Source organism: Pan troglodytes, chromosome 8 (assembly GCF_028858775.2).
Source record: "Pan troglodytes isolate AG18354 chromosome 8, NHGRI_mPanTro3-v2.0_pri, whole genome shotgun sequence".
In the NCBI taxonomy this organism is placed as follows: Eukaryota; Metazoa; Chordata; class Mammalia; order Primates; family Hominidae; genus Pan; species Pan troglodytes.
In genome coordinates, this window is record NC_072406.2 from 43,607,512 (window position 1) to 43,628,222 (window position 20,711).

The 20,711-nt window shown below is 40.8% G+C and overlaps 1 protein-coding gene across 2 annotated transcripts; it reads right to left on the reverse strand.

The window, feature by feature from the left end:
* Positions 1 to 308: 308 nt before the first annotated feature.
* LOC736064 (lysozyme-like protein 1) lies at positions 309 to 18,206 on the reverse strand. Of its 2 annotated transcripts, XM_054660926.2 has the most exons (6): positions 18,022 to 18,182; positions 17,710 to 17,815; positions 15,207 to 15,370; positions 14,535 to 14,693; positions 1,341 to 1,419; positions 309 to 544 (listed from the first exon to the last, which is right to left on the reverse strand). In XM_054660926.2, the coding sequence occupies exons 3-6, from the start codon at positions 15,343 to 15,345 to the stop codon at positions 475 to 477; spliced, it is 447 nt and encodes a 148-aa protein (XP_054516901.2). In that variant the 5' UTR covers positions 15,346 to 15,370; positions 17,710 to 17,815; positions 18,022 to 18,182; the 3' UTR covers positions 309 to 474. The 2 variants fall into 2 exon arrangements, with proteins under 2 accessions (XP_054516901.2, XP_001137565.3); XM_001137565.7 differs by lacking the exon at positions 17,710 to 17,815 and having other exon boundaries at positions 18,022 to 18,206.
* Between the last annotated feature and the right edge of the window lie 2,505 nt (positions 18,207 to 20,711).

The following is a 20,711-nucleotide window of genomic DNA, read 5'->3' on the forward strand; positions in this document are numbered from 1 at the left end:
AGGCTGAGGCACAAGAATCGCTTGAACCCAGGAGGTGGAGGTTGCAGTGGGCTGAGATCGTATGACTGCACTCCAGCCTGGGGGACAGAGCACAAGACTCTGAAAAAAAAAAAAAAGGAGGGAAGGAAGGAAAAAGAAAGAAAGAAGGAAAGAAAGAAAGAAAGAAAGAAAGAGGGAGGGAGGAAGGAAGAAAGGAAGAGAGAGAAAGAAAGGAAGGAAGGAAGGAAAGAAAGAAAGAAGAAAGAAAGAAAAAAGAAAAGAAAAGAAAGAAAGGAAAGAAAGAGAAAAGGGAACCGAGTCAGGGTGAAGACATTTAAATGGAAATATTTATTTTCTTAAAAGTATAGCTTAATTTTCCCTCTCCAAGTTTGAGAAGGAATATTGGGAGGAAACGGGACAAGATGACACAGGCATTTGGACATTCACTGCAAATCCTAGGGCGTTGCTGCAAAGCATCCTGGGTCCAGTTCCAGTTTAGGAAACCTCACAGCCTTTTTTCCACTCGGACAGGTCTCTCCCCTCACAGTGTTTCTTCCAGCCTTGCCTGAGGACGAGAGGGAAGCAAGAGCAGCAGAAAGAAGCGTGACAATCCAAACCGTCTCAGTTTCAAAGCCTACAGAAATTAACCAAAATCGCCAGTGGACCCTGGGTTGGGTTTCATTTGCTTCTGAGATCCAAGGACGCTGTCATTTTGCCTTGTTCAGACTTTGATCTCCTGGTTTTCTCCTAGCCATTGTTAGCTTCAGCAACAAGCAATCAACTTTTGTAAGGATGGGTCATTTCATGTCACACCCACATCTGTGAAAATTCGGGTTCTTTGAGTGGGGCCGGCTGGCAATGTTCACCAGAACACAGCAGCGGGGAATGCAAGGCCCCAGGCTCAATGCTGGGGACGCTTTCTGCTGAGTCGCCATGACACAGACCTGCTCACTTTCCTCTTGCTGCTGCTCATTCTCTTTCCCTGCAAAATGTTGCCATAACCTTCAAAATCTTATCCAAATCTAGAGCAAACTCAAGCTTTTTGTTCCCTCTGTTGAATTGACTCAATTGACCCTTTCCAAGTCACTTTAGAAAATACCTTTCTCCATTGTTTGGAATATGTTCATATGAAAAGCACTTGCAAATTATCTTAACTCAATCCCATGTCTCCTCTCCCTTTCTATGTACTACTATGTTCACTGCACACCCACACACCGATGGAGGAGAACATAGACAAGGTCTCATTCCATTGGTTGGACCACTCTGCGGAGGTGAGTTTGTCAATTCCACCATAACTGTGACAAATACACACACTAGGTTTTGCCCATGACAGCCCAAGTCTTCCAAGGAAAGACTCTTACCAATAGTTCATTCCTTGTGTCTCTTTAACAATTTTCTTGGCACAGATAATCGCATCTGTGAGGTCATCAGTGATCAAGGCTGTAAAAAGAGAGGTCATCAGGGTTAGGCGAGACTTTGTTATTGGAGAGGGACCCCAACTCAAGTTTGCTTCATTTTTCTCAGTCTTTTTGGGATGGGAAGGTTGGAAGAACTATAATTTTCCCTGCAAAGCCACAATCTCATTTTTGTTGAGCTTCTTCATAATGAAAAGAACTTTGTTTTTGTTTGAAGACCATCTTCGTCTTGCACTACCTGACGTTTCAGAGGAAGAGCCCAATCCTGAAGGGTTTTTGGAAATGTGTTTAGAGAAGACGCTATGTGAAAATGTTCCTTATGTCCTAAAGAAATAGGCACAGGCCAGGCGTGGTGGCTGACCTGCAATCCCAGTACTTTGGGAGGCCAAGGTAGGAGAATCACTTGAGGCCAGGAGTTTGAGTCCAGTCTGGGCAACATAGCAAGACCTCATCTCTACAAGATGTAAAAAAATTAGCCTAGTGTGATGGCACACACCTGTGGTCTCAGCTACTTGGGAGTCTGAGGTGGGAGAATCACTTGAGCCCAGGAGGTCAAAGCTGAAATGAGTTGTGTTTACATCACTGCACTCCAGCCTGGGCAACAGAGTGAGACTCTGTCTTAAAAAAAAAAAAAAAAGGAACATAAGACAGGATAGTATAGTGTTTTCTGTATTTGGGTTAGTTTGACATGTAAGGTTTCTTTACAGGTAAATATTAAATTTTGTCTATTGTCATTTTTCAGTTTGTGTCTTAAAAAAATTTTATCCAGGGTGTTTTTCATGTGCAGAAAGTTTTACCTTTTAAATCAAATACATCAGTCTTTGTCTTTATTACTTTTCCTTTTCTGTTTCCTTTTTGAGACAGAATCTCACTCTGTCACCCAGGCTGGAGTGCAGTGGCATGATAATAGCTCACTGCAGCCTCAACCTCCTGGCCTCAAGCAATCCTTCCACCTCAGCCTTCAAAATAGCTGGAAATACAGGTATGCACCACCACGCCTGACCATTTTTTATTTTTATTTTTGTAGAGACAGGGTTTCACCAGGCTGGTCTGGAACTCCTGGGCTCAAGCAATCCTCTGGCTTTGGCCTCCCAAAGTGCTGTGATTACAGACATGAGCCACCATGCCCCGCCACCTATTATTTTTTCTATTGCTTCAGACATAACAAATCTTTGAATTGAAATGTATTAGTTGATATCCACATTCTTTCCTGCTTGCTTAGAAGTGGCCTCAAAATCCTCAACACAAACATGACAGAAAAAGGCAAATAAACAAAACAAGTTCAACATTACTTCTACTGCAAGTTGAGTCCTCCAGGAGCTGATGCTGAGATGGGTTTGAAATGCCAGATATTTTCAGCAATCCACACCTATGAAAGGAATCGGTTGGGGGGAAGCAGGATGGGCAGACGGAGATGTCCATTTGTGACACAGACCCAGCAATTCATTGGGAAGCCCAGCCATGAGCTCCCAAGTGAGCACTGCCCATCAGAGTGACCCAAGTCAGGCCCACATGCCGGGTCTGCATGCCTCTGCCTCACACATCAATGGGTGTGGGTCATCCCGGAAGGGAGCAACCTGCACCTGAAGCCAATCCTGAAGCAGGTGGCAGGTACTGTCTGCTCATCACACAACTGCAGCGGGGGCAGCATGTCTTCCCTTAGCAGGGGATCTGGGAGGCCCATCTCCATGACCACCACAACCACCAATCAAGGACAAAAATACTCAAACCACTTGATCTCATTACTGCTTGTCAATTATGCAAAGATTTTTTCTTTAAGAGAATTGGGTAATGCTTGATATTGACAAGGGCACGGAGAGGCAGGTTCTCTGGATACTTGCTGGTGGGAGTATAATGGATTCAGTGTCTCAGGAAACCAACATAGCAGCATGTGTTTAGAGCCTTAACGAGGTTTTTATCCTTTCACCTAATAATTTCTCTCTCCAGATCTATCCTAAGGAAATAGTCATGACACTAGACAAATATTTCTTTACAAAGTGGTTTACTATAGCATTATTTACAAGAGTTAAAATGAAAAAATCTAATTGCCTCATAATCAGTGATATTCAAATTAGTCATAATACCTTCATTTAATAAAATAAAGAGCTGTTTCAATTATGTTTTCCCAGGATATTTAATAATATGGAGAAATGCTCCCAATGCAACGTTAAGTTCCCAATATCATAAAAATATCCATCAAGAGCTTTACTGTCCAATATGGCAGGCATTAGCAACATGTGATAATTTAAATTAAAATTATATTTGTTGACAGATGAATGGATAAAAATATGTTTATATAGAGAGTGGGATATTATTCAGTCATGGAAAAGAAGGAAATGCTGACATTTGCAACAACATGGATGAACGGAAGGACGTCATGCTAAGTGAAGGAAGTGAGACCCAGAAAGACAAATACCACATGATGTCACACATATGCAAAATCTACAAAAGTTGAACTCATAAAAGCAGAGAGTAGAGCGGCGGCTGGTGAGGAAAATGGGGAGATGCTGATGGAAGGGTCCAAACTTTCAGTTATAAGGTGAGGAAGGTCTGGGGGTCTAATGTACGCTATCGTGACCATAGTTAATTATACTGTACTGTTTACTTGAAATTTGCTGAGAGTAGATCTTAAGTGTTCTTCTCTCTCTCTCTCTCTCTGTCTGTCTCTCATACACACACTGTCACACACACACAGTAATTATGTGAGGTAATGTTAAACTCAATTGTAGTGATCATTTCCCAACGTATAAATATATCAAATTATCATGTTATTTACTTTAAATATATACAATTTTGATTTGTCAGTTATACCTCAATAAAGCTGGGAAAAATATAAAAAATTGTAATTAATTAACATTAAACACAATTAAAACTTTAGTTCCTTATTTGTTCTAGCTACATCTCAGATACTTTATAGCCACTCATGGCTAGTGGTTCTGTTTGACAGCACAGATGGAAGACATTTTTGTCATCATGGAAAGTTCTATTAGATAGCACTGGTTTAGAAAAAAAAAAAGATAGTCATTAATTCACCAGTATTTTAAGAAAGATTGGCTCTTAACTGTGGGTTCACCAATGCTTTTATGTCTTTACTCTGTATTTTCTAAAATTTTTTACAATTGAAATGTACTACTTTTATTACCAGAAAAATAACCAAAAATAATGTTAGCATAAAATGTTGCATTTCAATAAGGCATTGTAATTCCAAATTATTTTGTTAACTCAGTTGAAAGTGGAATTTTTCCTTGAGCATGCTATTTCCTTGAGTTGCTAATTTTGTTGCTTTCTCAGTTAGGCTTCACTAGAAGATAAACGTAGTGATAGATTTTTTTAAAGCAAATTTATTCTAAATGTGGCTTAATTTTTATTTAAAACAAAATTCTATTAACCAGGAGAAAAAGTAACAAAATGCATCGTCTATAAGAGACAGCAATTGAAACAACATACGCAGATTCACTAGCATTTGGTTTATAGTTCTACAGTGAAAACTAAAGCTATATCAGCTTATAAAAGTCTCTTGCCAGCCTGGTGCGGTGGCTCACGCCTGTAATCCCAGCACTTTGGGAGGCCGAGGCGGGCGGATCGCCAGGTCAGGAGATGGAGACCATCCTCTCAAAACAAACATCCATCTCAAAACAAACAATCAAACAAACAACAACAAAAAAGTCTTTTGCCTATCTTCTTGAGATATAAATATTTAGGATAATAATAGCTATTACCACTAGCTAATACTTTATTGAAATCTTACTCTATGTCAGGCACATGTTAAATCTCTTCACGCAAAATCTCCATCAGTCCTCAGAACAACCATTTCTATGGGTACCATTTTATCCCCATAAACCAAGTTCACACACTCAGTTAATGAGCCTGTATTCCGATAGAGGGCTTAAATTCTGTTTTCCTCTGATTCCTTCTTCCAACAGAGGCCACTTAAGCAAGATTCCTGCTCATGGAACACTATATGCTAATAAAGTTGATAATGAAAATATACTTTTAATTTTTCTAGTAATTATTTACCTATGAGGTTATCCAAACTTAAGCATTTGGTACCTGATATATGTTCAAATTACTTAGAGACCCTTTATTTCGGGTGCATAAGCGCTTAATAAATGCTGAGACACTCGTTTGTGTTTGGAAGTGGTCTAGCGTATTTCCTGGGAGACACGGGTTTGGGGCTGTCTCTAGGGGTTGGAGAGACACAGTGAGGAGGAAGCAGATCACATTCTATTATTCTGGGATTGGAGGTCATCCCAGGCATGTACAGAAAGCGCACATTTGTACTGGGGGCAGGGCAGTTTGCTTGGCTGGCAATGTTCTGTAAGGATTCCTGAAAGGGTCAGGCCATGCAGGACCAGGAAGCAGACACCGCGTAAAGTTGTTTGTCCCCTCCTACGTTGTTAGAGCATTTTGTTGCACAATTGGGATGTTTTGAAAGTACTCATTGGACACAACTGAATTTGCTTAGGAAAGTATGTCGACCGGGTGCGGCGGCTCACACCTGTAATCCCAGCACTTCAGGAGGCTGAGGCAGGCAGATCACTTGAGGTCAGGAGTTTGAGACCAGCCTGGCCAACATGGCAAAACCTGTCTCTACTAAAAATACAAAAGTTAGCTGGCTGTGGTGGCACACGCCTGTAATCCCAGCTACTCGGGAGGCTGAGGCAGGAGAATTGCTTGAACCCTGGAGGCGGAGGTTGCAGTGAGCCGAGATCGTGCCACTGCACTTCAGCCTGGGTGACAGAGTGAGACTCTGTCTCAAAAAAAAAAAAAAAAGAAAAGAAAAGAAAAAGAAAGAAAAGAAAAGAAAAGAAAAAACTGGAAGCATTCCCTCTGAAAACTGGCACAAGACAGGGATGCCCTCTCTCACCACTCCTATTCAACAGAGTGTTGGAAGTTCTGGCCAGGGCAATCAGGCAGGAGAAGGAAATAAAGGGCATTCAATTAGGAAAAGAGGAAGTCAAATTATCCCTGTTTGCAGATGACATGACTGTATATCTAGAAAACCCCATCGTCTCAGCCCAAAATCTCCTTAAGCTGATAAGCAACTTCAGCAAAGTCTCAGGATACAAAATCAGTGTGCAAAAATCACAAGCATTCTTATACACCAATAACAGACAAACAGAGAGCCAAATCATGAGTGAACTCCCATTCACAATTGCTTCAAAGAGAATAAAATACCTAGGAATCCAACTTACAAGGGACGTGAAGGACCTCTTCAAGGAGAACTACAAACCACTGCTCAAGGAAGTAAAAGAGGATACAAACAAATGGAAGAACATTCCATGCTCATGGGCCATACTGCCCAAGGTAATTTATAGATTCAATGCCATCCCCATCAAGCTATCAATGACTTTCTTCACAGAATTGGAAAAAACTACTTTAAAGTTCATATGGAACCAAAAAAGAGCCCGCATTGTCAAGTCAATCCTAAGCCAAAAGAACAAAGCTGGAGGCATCATGCTACCTGACTTCCAACTATACTACAAGGCTACAGTAACCAAAACAGCATGGTACTGGTACCAAAACAGAGATATAGATCAATGGAACAGAATAGAGCCCTCAGAAATAATACTGCATATCTACAACTATGTGATCTTTGACAAACCTGACAAAAGCAAGAAATGGGGAAAGAATTCTCTATTTAATAAATGGTGCTGGGAAAATTGGCAGGCCATATGTAGAAAGCTGAAACTGGATCCCTTCCTTACACCTTATACAAAAATTAATTCAAGATGGACTAAAGACTTAAATGTTAGACCTAAAACCATAAAAACCCTAGAAGAAAACCTAGGCAATACCATTCAGGACATAGGCATGGGCAAGGACTTCATGTCTAAAACACAAAAAGCAATGGCAACAAAAGTCAAAATTGACAAATGGGATCTAATTAAACTAAAGAGCTTCTGCACAACAAAAGAAACTACCATCAGAGTGAACAGGCAACCTACAGAATGGGAGAAAATTTTTGCAATCTACTCATCTGACAAAAGGCTAATATCCAGAATCTACAAAGAACTCAAACAAATTTACAAGAAAAAAACAACCCCACCAACAAGTGGGCAAAGGATATGAACAGACACTTCTCAAAAGAAGACATTTATGCAGCCAACAGACACATGAAAAAATGCTCATCATCACTGGCCATCAGAGAAATGCAAATCCAAACCACAATGAGATACCATCTCACATCAGTTAGAATGGCCATTATTAAAAAGTCAGGAAACAACAGGTGCTAGAGATGATGTGGAGAAATAGGAACACTTTTACACTGTTGGTGGGACTGTAAACTAGTTCAACCATTGTGGAAGTCAGTGTGGCGATTCCTCAGGGATCTAGAACTAGAAATACCATTTGACGCAGCCATCCCATTACTGGGTATATACCCAAAGGATTATAAATCATGCTGCTATAAAGACACATGCACATGTACGTTTATTGCGGCACTATTCACAATAGTAAGGATTTGGAACCAACCCAAATGTCCAACAATGATAGACTGGATTAAGAAAATGTGGCACATATACACCATGGAATACTATGCAGCCATAAAAAAGGATGAGTTCATGTCCTTTGTAGGACATGGATGAAGCTGGAAACCATCATTCTCAGCAAACTATCACAAGGACAAAAAACCAAACACCGCATGTTCTCACTCATAGGTGGGAATTGAACAATGAGAACACATGGACACAGGAAGGGGAACATCACACACTGGGGACTGTTGTGGGGTGGTGGGAGGGGGGAGGGATAGCATTAGGAGATATACCTAATGCTAAATGAGGAGTTAATGAGTGCAGCACACCAAAATGGCACATGTATACATATGTAACAAAGTTGCACGTTGTGTACATGTACCCTAAAACTTAAAGTACAATAATAAAAAAATTAAAAAAAAGAAAAGAAGATTTAGATATTAAAGAGACAGCTATTTCAAATACTAAAAAATGGCATGTTGCAAGTGTTAAAAAGCTGGAAAAATTCACAAAAATCTGCAAAAAGGAAATATTTCTGCAATTTTCTGTTTGGCACAGATAATATGATTTTCCTACATATTTTTGTGTTTGTATTTATCGATTGCTTCTTCATATGCCAAAAATTGTGTAATATCATCTTCTACAAGGAGAATAGAAGGATCGTTTAGAATTTCCTCAAGGGCAGAGGTTGGTAAACTGCAGCGTGAGGCCACTGCTGTTTTTGTAAATAAAGTTTTATTAGAACACACAAAAAATAAAAATAAAAAACAGATCCCTGGGTGGAGATTTAAGGTGCTAATGAGACATGAGATGTATGGACAAGCATGTACAGCTACTGAGCAAGTGCACCAAGAGGATCGCCCAGAACATGCTTACTAGCAACACCTCTTCCCACCCGCTTATGAGTAACCATGGAAGTCTCCATTAAAGGGAGCATCCCTGGTACCGGTCTTTGTTGTCCAATCTTCACCAGCAGGCTGCCCTGAAATCTTCCTCTCTCAGGGTGTACTGTCTATTCTGCACCTAACTTTCAAAATAGTCTTTTTCTTTCTCAATAAATTACTTTATGCTACATCTCCTTTGCTATGTGTCTTTTGTTGAAATTCTTTTAAACTAAGAAGACAAGACCCGAGGACTCACAAGAGCCGTCAACACATACACTGTGTGTGTATTCAATAAAAAATTATTCCATGCGCAGAGGCAGAGAAATGTGACACATACTAAGAGAAAGATTGGTCAACGGCAAGACTCAGAAATGACAGTTGATTGCATTAGCTGATAAGAAATTTAAATCGCTGCTTATAAATATGATGATTTATATCAAGGACTTAAAGAGAAACAGGAATAAAATGAAATGAAAGAAACAAAATTATGATGCCAAATAAAAAATACAGTATCTGAAAAGAAACATCCAATCAATAAGCTTAATAGATTAGCATTAAAAAAAAAAGTAACAGCCGACTTGAAGACATAATAATGGAAACTATTGAAAATAAAACACAGGGAGGGAAAAATACTAAAAAACGAGGAACCTCAATGATGAATGGTACAGCATCAGCGATCGAACATACATGCCGTTAGAATTCTTGAAGGAGAAAAGAAAAGCAGTAGAAGAAAGAATGGCTGAAATGTTTCCAAATTTAATGAAAATTATAAACTCAGGGATACAAAATGTTAATGAATACCAAGTAAGATAAACACAAATATCACACATCATCGAACTGCTGAAAATGAGTGACAAAGAGAAAATCTTAAAAACAACTAGAGAAAAAAAACACATATTACATACCGGGGACAAACAGAAGGAAATCACTGGTTTCCCATCATACACAAGGCAAGCCAGAAGGCAACCGAATATCTTTAAAAACTTGAAGCCAAGTGTGGTGGCTCACAACTATAATCCCAGCACTTTGGGAGGCTGAGGTGAGAGGATTTCCTGAGCCCAGGAGTTTGAGACCAGCCTGGGTAACATGACGAAACCCCATCTCTACAATTTTTTTTTTTTTAAATCAGCCAGTCATGGTGGCACGTGCCTGTAGTCCCAGCTGCTCAGGAGGCTGAGGCATGAGAATTACTTGAGTCCAGGAGGTCAAGGCTGCAGTGAGTTGTGATCATGCCACTACACTCACAGTGTTGTTCTGAGACAGAGCATGACCCTGTCTCAAAACAACAACAATAACAACAACTTGAGGTGGAAAAGAACTGTCAGCCCAGAATTTTATATGTAAAGAAAATATTCCTCAAAATCAAAATAAGTAGAGATATTTTCAGACAGAGAGAATGCTTGCTAATAGACCTCTACTCTAAAACAAAACAAAACAAAGTTAAAGAAAGTTCTTTAGGCTGAAGGAAAACGATATCAATTAACTGTCTGCTCAAGTAAATCCACCAAAGGAATGAAGAGTATTGGAAATAGTAAATGTGTAATAGATACTATAAAACTTTTTTCTCATTTAAAAATTTATTTAAAAGACAATTGTTTAAAGAAAAAATTATAAAAATGCGTTGTGAGGTACACAAATATAGAAGAAAAATGCATGACAATACAGCACAAAGGATGGAATAGGAAAAATTGAAGTATACTGTTAAGAAACTCATATGTTACATATGAAGTGGTGTGTTATTTGAAGGTAAAATGTAATAAGATAATGATGCCTATTAGAAACCCTACAGTAACAACTAAAAACAAAATAGAAGTATAGCTAACAAACCAATGGAGGAAATAAAAGAGAATACTAAAAAATATTCAATAAATTCAAAAGAAGGCAGAAAAAAATGGAACCAAGAATAGATGGCACAAACAGAAAACAAAATAGCAAGATGTAATATAAAACTAGCCGTATCAGCCGGGTGCAGTGGCTCACTCCTGTAATCCCAGCACTTTGGGAGGCCAAGGTAGGCAGATCACAAGGTCAGGAGATCGATACCATCCTGGCTGACACGGTGAAACCCCATCTCTACTAAAAACAATACAAAAAATTAGCTGGGTGTGTTGGCATGTGCCTGTAGTCCCAGCTACTCAGGAAGCTGAGGTAGAAGAATCACTTGAACCCAGGAGGCAGAGGGTGCAATGAGCCAAGATCGCGCCACTGTACTCCAGCCTGGGCGACAGAGCAAAGCTCCAACTCAACAAAACAAAAAAAGAAAAAGAAAAAACTAGTCATATCAGTAATCACATTAAATGCAAACGGCCTAATCATGGCATAACCCACAGGCCAATCTCCCGTTTCTGTAAATAAAGTCTTATTGGAACACAGCCAGGCCCATTCATTTATATACTTTCTATGGCTGCTTTCACACTATGTCATGGTTGGGTAGTTGCAATCGAAACCATATGGCCTGAAAAGCCTAAAATATTTATCATTTGGCCCTTTAGGCAAACATTTGCTGACCTATGGTTTAATCACTCCTACTGAAAAACAGTAATTACCAGAATGGATATAAAAGCAACACATAACTCTACATTACTTATAAGTAATTCACCTTAAATATAAAGACAGATGGATTAAAAGTAGAAGGATGGAAAGAAACATACTATACAAATATTTCCTCAAAGAAAGCGAGAGTGGGCTATACTGCTATCAAACAAAGTAGATTTCTGGATGAGAAATAGCACCAGAGTTAAGGAGAAACTTGGACTCCAGTGATAAAAGAGTCAATTCACCACAAGGACGTAACAACCCTCAAAGAATATATGCCTAAGAACAAAGCTTCAAAAATGGACAAGACTGAAAGGTGAAATAGACAAAGCTAAAATGATAGTTGCAAATTTCAGTATGTATTTCTCACTGTATAGTACAACAAGTAAGAAAATTAGAAAGGAAGTAACAATCATTTATAGAACATCCACCCACCAAATATAAAATATACATTTTTTTTCAAATGCACATTCACCGTAAGACACATTTGCTGTGCTGTAAAACAAGGTTAAAGAAATATTAAAGGTTTGAAATCATATAGACCTGGGATCTCCAACCCCTGAACCACAGACCTATGTGTGTGGCCTCACAGCAGGAGGTGAGCAGCAGGTGAGTGAGTGAATCTTCATCTGTATTTACAGACCCTCCCCATCTCCCACATTACTGCCTGGACTCCACCTCCTGTCAGATCAGTGGCCGCATTAGATTCTTATATAGGTGTGAACTCTACTGTGAACTGCGCTTGCAAGGGATTTAGGTTACATTCTCCTTATGAGAATCTAATGCCTGATGATCCGTCACTGTCTCCCATCACCCCCAGATGGGACTGTCTAGTTGCAGGAAAATAAGCCCAGGACTCCCACTGATTCTACATTATGGTGAGTTGCATAATTATTCCTTATATATTGCAATGTAATAATAATAGAAATAAAGTGGACAATAAGTGTAATACGCTTGAATCATCCTGAAACCATCCTCCTCCCCCTCGTCCACGGAAAATTTGTCTTCCACAAACTGTTCCCTGGTGCCAAAAAAGGTTGGGGACCACTGATACAGACCATATTCTCTTACCGTAATGAGGTGTAACTAGAAATCTTTAATAAAAGCTCATCCTGGGATCATCCTTCACTCTCAGGCTGGGCATTCCTCTTGCCTTTCTCCCTTATCGAGTCCCTTGTTTCCCGAACTATGTTTCCTCTTAATTGCTTTAGTTTATCCTTTTGGTGGAGTACGTTTTCCTACAGTTTTGTGAGAGAGGGTGCACAGGAGCTGAGCTGAGTATCTCATCTTTGCCCTGATGAGATACTCTCTACCCTTCTCCACCATGCTCTGTGCACTCAGAGGCCAACACACACAGTTGGCGTCAATGGATTCCCACGTCCTCTGACTTCTGGAGGGGTTTAAATAAGAGTAGGCATCAGCAGGGAAGGGACAGAGGAAGGACACTGAGGTTGGCATATACATATAATATCTTCCAGCTTTATTTCTGTCAGGTCACTCAGCACAAGTCATGTCCCTTGAGGGAAGATCTCAGATCCTAGAAGGCAGTCCTCTCCCGGCAGACCTTTTGTACCTCAGTGCTGGTCACAGCTCTCTTTCCATTCCTCTTTGGGCAAGGGATTCCTAATCCCTCACTTCACTATTGCCATGGTTTTTCTATGATTTGATCAGATCTTTGTAAGTAGAGTCTATTAATATTCTCTTCCAATTACCCAGTTTGCATTTGTTCTGTTTTCCAGCCAGGATTCTTTATGATATAGGAGGTAAAAAATGTAACAACTTGATTCTCAGAAAATATACTCTAGGTGGCTAGAACTACAGGCATATGCCTGGCTATTTTTAATTTGTGTGGAGACAGAGTCTGGCTGTAGGGTCTCACTATGGGGTCTCGCCCAGGCTGGTCTTGAACTCCTGGCCTAAGGTGACTCTCTGACTTCACTCTTGTACCTTGCATGGCAAAAGGGACTCTGCCTGAGTCCTTAGAAGCAGAGAATCTTGCCCAGCTGTGGTTACAAAGAGATCCCATGACAGAAGGAGGAAAGATTCAAAGTGTGAAAGGGACTCGACCCACTATTGCTGGCTGTGAAGATGGAGTAAGGGGCCATGAGTCAAGGGGTGTAAGTGGTCCCTAGAAGCCTGGAATGGCCCTTGGGTGACAACCTGCAAGCAACAAGGATCTCAGTTCAACACCCCCGAGGAACTGAATTCTGCCAAAACCCAAATGAGCAAGGACATGGATTTTCCTGCAGAGCCTCCAGAAAGGAAAACAGGCCTGTCAGCACCTTGACTTCAGCCCTGTGAATCCGCTGGCACTCTTCCAGCCTAGAGGACTGTAAGGAAAGTTTGCGATGTTTAAGCCACAAGTTTGTGGTAATTTTTTAGGGCAGCATTAGAAACCTAATTCCTTTCTAAGTGAATTCAATGATATTTTAATGACTCGGTATGCTGGACAAGATTCTCTCCTTCTAAGGACTCATGAGATTGGATTGGCTCCACCCACATTGCCCAAGATAATCTCTCTTGCTCAGGCTCAGATCCTTCCTCACATCTGCAAAGTCCCTTTTGCCATGTAAGGTACAAGAGTGAAGTCAGACAGTCACCTTAGGCCAGGAGTTCAAGACCAGCCTGGGCGAGACCCCCATAGCAAGACCCCACAGACAGACTCTGTCTCTACAAAAAAAAACAAAAATAAAAATAGCTGGGCATATGTCTGTAGTTCCAGCCACCCAGAGGAGGGAAGGTTGCTTGAGTCATGGAGGTCAAGACTGCAATGAGCTATGAACGCACCACTACACTCCAGCCTGGGCAACAGAGTGAGACCCTGTCTCAAAAAAAGAGAAAAGAGAAAGAAACGTAAATTGTATTCATCTCATTCTGCTCAAAGAAGTACAAACTGCATCCTTTGAGTGAATTGCTTATGGAAAGCAGCTGGCAGGCAGCTTCCTTTTTCTTACTGAAGACATCAAATATCTCTATACATGAAAGGGCAGTAGGGTTGTTTGTCCATCCCCCTGCTTTGGGGAGGGCTTCATAAAACTGTCTACAAGGAATAAGTCATCTTTGGACAAGTCAGCCGCAGGATCCTGAGTGTCACCTTGGAAACTGTTGCATAATTTACCAATCTTGAACAGACCTATTTGCAAGTCTGAACTCCAAATTTTAGTTAAAGCAAGACATGGTTGGTGATCCCATTGTCGGCTTTCTCACCTGCTCCTGAGGATGGCATCACTGGAAAGTCAGAGCCTCACCTGAGCAGGCGACGTGGCAGTGGTTGTTCTCCTTCAGCTTTCCATGTCTGCACCACGCAAAGCTGTTGATCTGGAAGATGCCGTAGTCGATGCTGCCGTCATCCAGGACCGTCTGGGCCGTGGTGTTGTAGCCGCTCTCATAATACGCCATGCAGATCCCTGGAGGGGGGAAAGCCAGAAACGCCAGCAAAGGAGGTGCCATCTTTTGCTCTAAGCTTGGTCTAAGGGCAAGTTTCCTCATCCCTGTTACCTGACTGCTTCCTCCCAATACACCTTGGGCAGGGCAGGGCGGGCATGTGCCCAGGGGGCACACGAGGGGCACATCGGGGGCTGGGATGGCACACCTGAAGCTGCACACCCAGTCAGGGGCTGAGCCTAATCTAGACCAACAGTCAAGTCCCCCCACTCCCCACAATGCCAGCAGAGGTGGCATTATTTTCCCCTTCCCTGGTTGGAGTCGTAAGGACAGGACTCCAGGAATAAGGAAATAAGGGGCAGGGGAGGAAGGAGAGGAGACCCAGAGAGCCACAGTTAGGCTAGCAGCCACCCCTGGGTGCGGTGAGGGCAGAGCAGGGGTAGTTGGGAAGACACAGCAGGGAGTGTGGCCAGGACCTTCAACATCTCAGGGGAAAGGTCAAGGACAGAAGGAGAGCAGGAAAGAAAGAGTCTCACAGTTTCCAAGGCTGAAGCCCCAGTAATTGTCCAGGCCAGCCCTCGAGAATATTTTTGCCAGTTTGCAGCGAGTGTAGATTTTGGACTCGGCGCCTGTGACCAGGCAGCCAATGAGGGTCAGAATGCCCGCAGCCTTCATCCTCAAAGCCTGCCGGAGACAGAACCTGCCAAAGAGCAGGAGAATGGGTCAAATGATCTTGATTCAGGAACTTCGAAATCCAGCAGCGGTGACTGTGCACAGCCCTGCCTAGATGCTGCCTGTCACTTTGGTCATTCAGAGCCACCATCAGGGAAAACTAGCCACTCTACGGTCCAGGGAAGGAATGCGACTGCAGGCTGTCTCCTTAATGCTTTTCCATACAGTAACTTTCAAGTCAATGCTGTGTTCTCAGGGTTAAGTAAGTGAAAAAATTAACCTTCCTTAATACACATCCAGGTGAAAACCACAGGCGGCATTTTTAGGATGTCTATTTTAATTCTATGAATGAAAAATAGAATACAAGGGTGAAACATTCCCTATACTGCTGACCCTTGAACATCATAGGTTTGAACTGCGTGGGTCCATTTATCTGTAAATTTTCTTCTGCCTCTGCCACTCCGAGACAGCAAGACCAACCCCTCCTCTTCCTCCTCCACCTCAGCCTGCTCAGTGTGAAGACAACCAGGATGAAGCCCTTTATGATGATCCACTTCCACTTAACAAATAGTAAATATAATATAATAGTAAATATTTACTATTAACAAATAGTTAATATTTACAAATAGTAAATATAACTTCCCTTCCTTATGATTTTCTTAATAACATTTTCTTTTCTCTAGCTTACTTTATTGTAAGAATCCAGTATAGACATAGAACATACAAAATATGTGTTTATTGGCTGTTCATGTTATTGATAAGGCTTCCAGTCAGCAGTAGGCTATTAGTCGTTAAGCTTCTGGGGAGTCAAAAGTTACATGCAGATTTTCAACTGAGCAGGCATTGGCGCCCCTGACCCCCACATTTGTTCAAGGATCAACTGGATGTGTAGAAACAGACACCCCATTTCAGCCAGAGATGAAATACACGTGGACCTGAATGGAAAATTTTAAGATTCATCGTCTAGGCCAGGCGCGGTGGCTCACGCCTCTAATCCCAGCACTTTGGGAGGCCGAGATGGGCGGATCACGAGGTCAGGAGATCAAGACCATCCTGGCTAACGCGGTGAAACCCCGTCTCTACTAAAAATACAAAAAAATTAGCTGGGTGTGGTGGCATGTGCCTGTAGTCCCAGCTACTCGGGAGGCTGAGGCAGGAGAATGGCGTGAACCCAGGAGGCTGAGCTTGCAGTGAGCAGAGATCGCGCCATTGCACTCCAGCCTGGGCGACAGAGCGAGACTCCACCTCAAAAAAAAAAAAGATTCATCGTTTGGGGGTTTATTGAAGGGTGAAGATTAAGCACCTAATCTTTCATTTTCTTTTCTTGATGCATTTCAAAATGTGGGAGCATTGCTTCCAAAGTACTACTGTTTTATCTTAGATTGCAAATACATTGCTTTGCTAAGCTTCACCACCAGTGCTCCGGGGGGCCTCCTAAAAGTCTGGCGCCTGACTGGGGAGCAAGAGGGATGGAGGACAAAGCCTCATGAAAGGAGGAAAGCACCTGGGGGAGCAGAGGGACAATAAAGAGGCCCCCACAGAATCGTCTGAAATGGGAGTAGGATCAAGAGCGCCGTCTCCTGCTGCCTACTGATTTTCCACAATCTCCTCCCCTCTTAAAATAATGTCTTCCCCAAATACAACAGCCTTGCTGGGATGGGGTGAAGTGAAATTTCTGACAACTACTCGGGATCCTGAACTTGATGTTCTTACATATGTTCATCCCGTGTCATTTTCTGCACTTGCCTGGAAACTTCTCCAGTCATTAGTTTCTCTCCCTGGGGCTGGATTCCTGCATTGAAAGGCTAGGCCCAAAACAGGGATAAGTAGTCATCAGCAAGGCCACCGCACTGAGTAACAAGCAGGGCTTTAAGGTGACTAAGCAATAAGGTAAGGAACTGCATTGCATGAGGGGCATGTACATTACAAACGTGAATAGCAAGCGTGGGCAAACCAGGCCCGCTTTTGTATGTAAAGTTTTATTGAAACATAGCTACACCCATTTGGTAACATATTGTTGGTGGCTGATTTCCTGCTGCAGTGGCAGAGTTGAGTAGCTGTGTTAGAGGCTGTATAGACCACAAAGCCTAACATATTATTATCTGGCCCTTTTCGGAGAGATCATGCCAGTCCGTGGTGTATAGCATTGTGTTAAGCTGTGAGGGACAGACAAACTAGGTTTAAGATGCAGAGCTTAGGCCGGGCATGGTGGCTCACACCTGTAATCTCAGCACTTTGTGAGGGTGAAGAGGGCAAATTGCTTGAAGCCAGGAGTTTGAGACCAGCCCGGGCAACAAAGGTAGACCTCTGTCACTACAAAATACACAAAAATTAGCCAGGCATAGTGGTGTGTGACTGTGGTCCCACCTGTTTGGGAGGCTGAGGTGGGAGGATCTTTTAAGGCTGGGAGGTTGAGGCTGTTGTGAGTTGTGATTGTGCCACTGCACTCCAGCCTGGGCAACAGAGTGACATCCTGTTACAAAAAAAAAAAAAAAGATGCAGAGCTTACAAATAAAGTTGGTTTCCATCCTCTGCCTTAGAATGTTAACTGATCTCAAACAAGTCAGAACAAAACCCGTAGCAATGATAACCCCAAGCATCATGTTCTACATCCTTCAAGAACCTGCCATTGCTGGTTCTCAGGGACAGGGGGCTTCATAAGAGTAATTTAGGTCTTACTGAAAAGGCAGATTCCTGGTGCCTGCCGCAGAGGCTGACTTCTCAGTTGAGTCTGCGGAAGAAACACTGCTCCACTTAGTCGGTGACAGGCAGCTCAGGGGAGCGTCCTGCATCCCCTGAAGCCATGTCTGATTCTAACAAGGCTCGAGTAATCCTTTCCTAGCTCAAGAACCTTTCTTTAGAATGTTAGAGAAAGAAAAATTCTTAGTCCTTTGTTTCTCACCACCTAGAGATGCTAGAATTCTACTTCTTGGCACTAAAAGCTATATCATCCTGCACGCTTGTGTTCTGAGGCAGGTGCTAACTCTCTTCTGGGCCTTAATACCTCTCATTTTTTCTCTTTTCCTCTCAACAACCCTCCTTACTACACAACTTGGCCAGGGCCTCCCGTCCAAGTGAGAGCTCTTCTCTAAGGCAACAGTCTGCAAACTTTATCACAAATTCCATTAATAAAGTTAAGCATGTATCCCCTTTAGATGTATATTAAATTATAAATCACACTTCTGTACCTCTGTACTAATATGCTACATAAATTATCAACATACACAAAACTAGAATCTGAAAATGAATGAGAGGTGAAATTAACATTAAAAATTAATTAACAGCACATTTCTTTGCTATAGTTATATTGTTAATTAATAAAATATTTTCAAAGGAGGGCCAGAAAAGAAAGAAAAAATGTTTATGTATAATTAATATGATTTCATTTTTTTTAAAAAATTTGGCTTAACACTTTGTGACTCAATAAAGAGCTAGTTTGAACGTCCATTTATTTCTGTGTTCAGATTTAATGACACATTTGAAATGAATTCTCATTGGAATATGTAGATCTCAGTATAAGTTTGTTGTTAGTTGTACCTAACTAATTATTGTATTTTATTAAATTCCATCTGCAAATAATGCAAAGGTCTTGTTGAAATCTAGTTTTAAGTTTATATAGTATTACATTGTGTAGATATAACATATTTAGCCAATTCCATATTGACTCACACTTAAGGTATTTTTTCTTCTATGATAAACATATTACAATTAGTAATCTTGTATATTTGTCATTTGTACATTTGCAAGAATATCTGTAGGATACATTCCTGGAAATTGAATTGCTGGGTTAAGGACTGTAATTTTGTAATTTTGCTAGATGTTGCCAAATTGCCTTCCACGTGGGCTTGTATGACGAAGATGGCTAGCATACCCTATTACCAAAGGTTAAGATATTTGCCAATATTAGAGATGAAACATAATTTGTCAGCAAAGTTTCAATTTCAGCTTCCCTTATTTCAAGCTGTCTGAGCATCTTTTCTTATCTTCAGAAGCCATTTGTGGACTTTTCTCTCTCTCTCTCTTTTTTTTTTTTTTTTTTTTTAATTGAGACAGAGTCTCCCTCTGTTGCCCAGGCTGGAGCTCAGTAGTGTGATCTCGGCTCATTGCAACCTCCACCTCGCAGGTTGAAGCGATTCTCATGCCTCAGCCTCCCGAGTAGCTGGTATTACAGGCATGTGCCCCCACGCCCAGATAATTTTTGTATTTTTAGTAGAGATGGTGTTTCACCATGTCTGCCAGACTGGTCTCAAACTCCTGATCTCAAGCAATCTGCTCACCTCAACCTCCCAAAGTGCTGAAATTATAGGCATGATCCACGGCATCTGGCCTGTGTGCTTTTTCTTGTGAATTGTCTATAATACGAGAAAATACATAGGTTTTTCTTCAAACATCTTTTTCAAAGTGCTTTGAAATAGGAATTTTATAGTCAATGAGAAAATAGAGACAGATTGTCTTTTTTTTCAAAAATGCTTGTTTAGCAAGTTTTCAGATACATAGTAAATATACAAAAGCCATTTGTATTCTTATATACTAGGAATCAAAATATTTTAGATTCTTCTAAAATGAAAAATATCATTTACAACAGCACACACAAGAATATGACGTACTTAAATGTAAACCTAACAAAATGTGTGCAGGATATATATTCTGACAACTATAAGACAGATGAAAAACTAAAGAAGACCTAAGTGGAAAAGAAATACCATGTTCCTGAATTTAAAAATTCAATGTTGTTAAGATTTAATCTATAGATTTAATGGAATTCCAATTAAAATCCCAGAAAATTGTTTTGAAAATATCAATAAGATGATCTTAAAACTTATACGGAAGGGCAAATGGACTACAATAAACAAAACTATTCAGAAAAAGAACAAAATTGAAGGGCTCATTCTACATGATTTTAAGACAATATAAAGCTGTAGTAATCAAGAGAGAGTGATATTGGTGGGAAGATAGACCCATAGACCAGTGGAACAGAAGAGAGAGCCCAGAAATAGATCTATGAATATTTAGTCAACAACATTTTTTATAAAGATGCTAATTAAATTCAATGGAAAAATGATGTTCTTTTCACCAAATGGTACTAAAATAAGACTGTCTATGCTCAAAACACATGTTCAAAACCAACAAAATAAAACAAGGCATATTGAAGAATACATACCTTATATCTCATATAAAAATTAATCTAAAATGGATCAAAGACATAAAAGTAAAAAGTGAAACTATGAAATTCTATAAGTAAACATAGAAAATCAGCAGGACTTGGGTTTGGCAATAACATTTTAGACACAACAACAAAAGCACAATCCATGAAAGAAAAAAAAAACGTTTAGTTGGACTTGATCAAAATTAAAAATGTTTGCTCTTTG

What these genes read in the sequence shown, in the direction of transcription:
- LOC736064 (XM_001137565.7), bottom strand. Translation starts at nt 18,134, where the DNA reads ATGCAGGACGCTCCCCTGAGCTGCCTGTCACCGACTAAGTGGAGCAGT. An exon ending in ACCAGGAATCTGCCTTTTCA is followed by an intron (nt 15,371 to 18,021) that starts GTAAGACCTAAA and finishes GCTCTTTGGCAG; the next exon opens with GTTCTGTCTCCGGCAGGCTT. An exon ending in ACACAAGGAATGAACTATTG is followed by an intron (nt 545 to 1,340) that starts GTAAGAGTCTTT and finishes TCTCGTCCTCAG; the next exon opens with GCAAGGCTGGAAGAAACACT.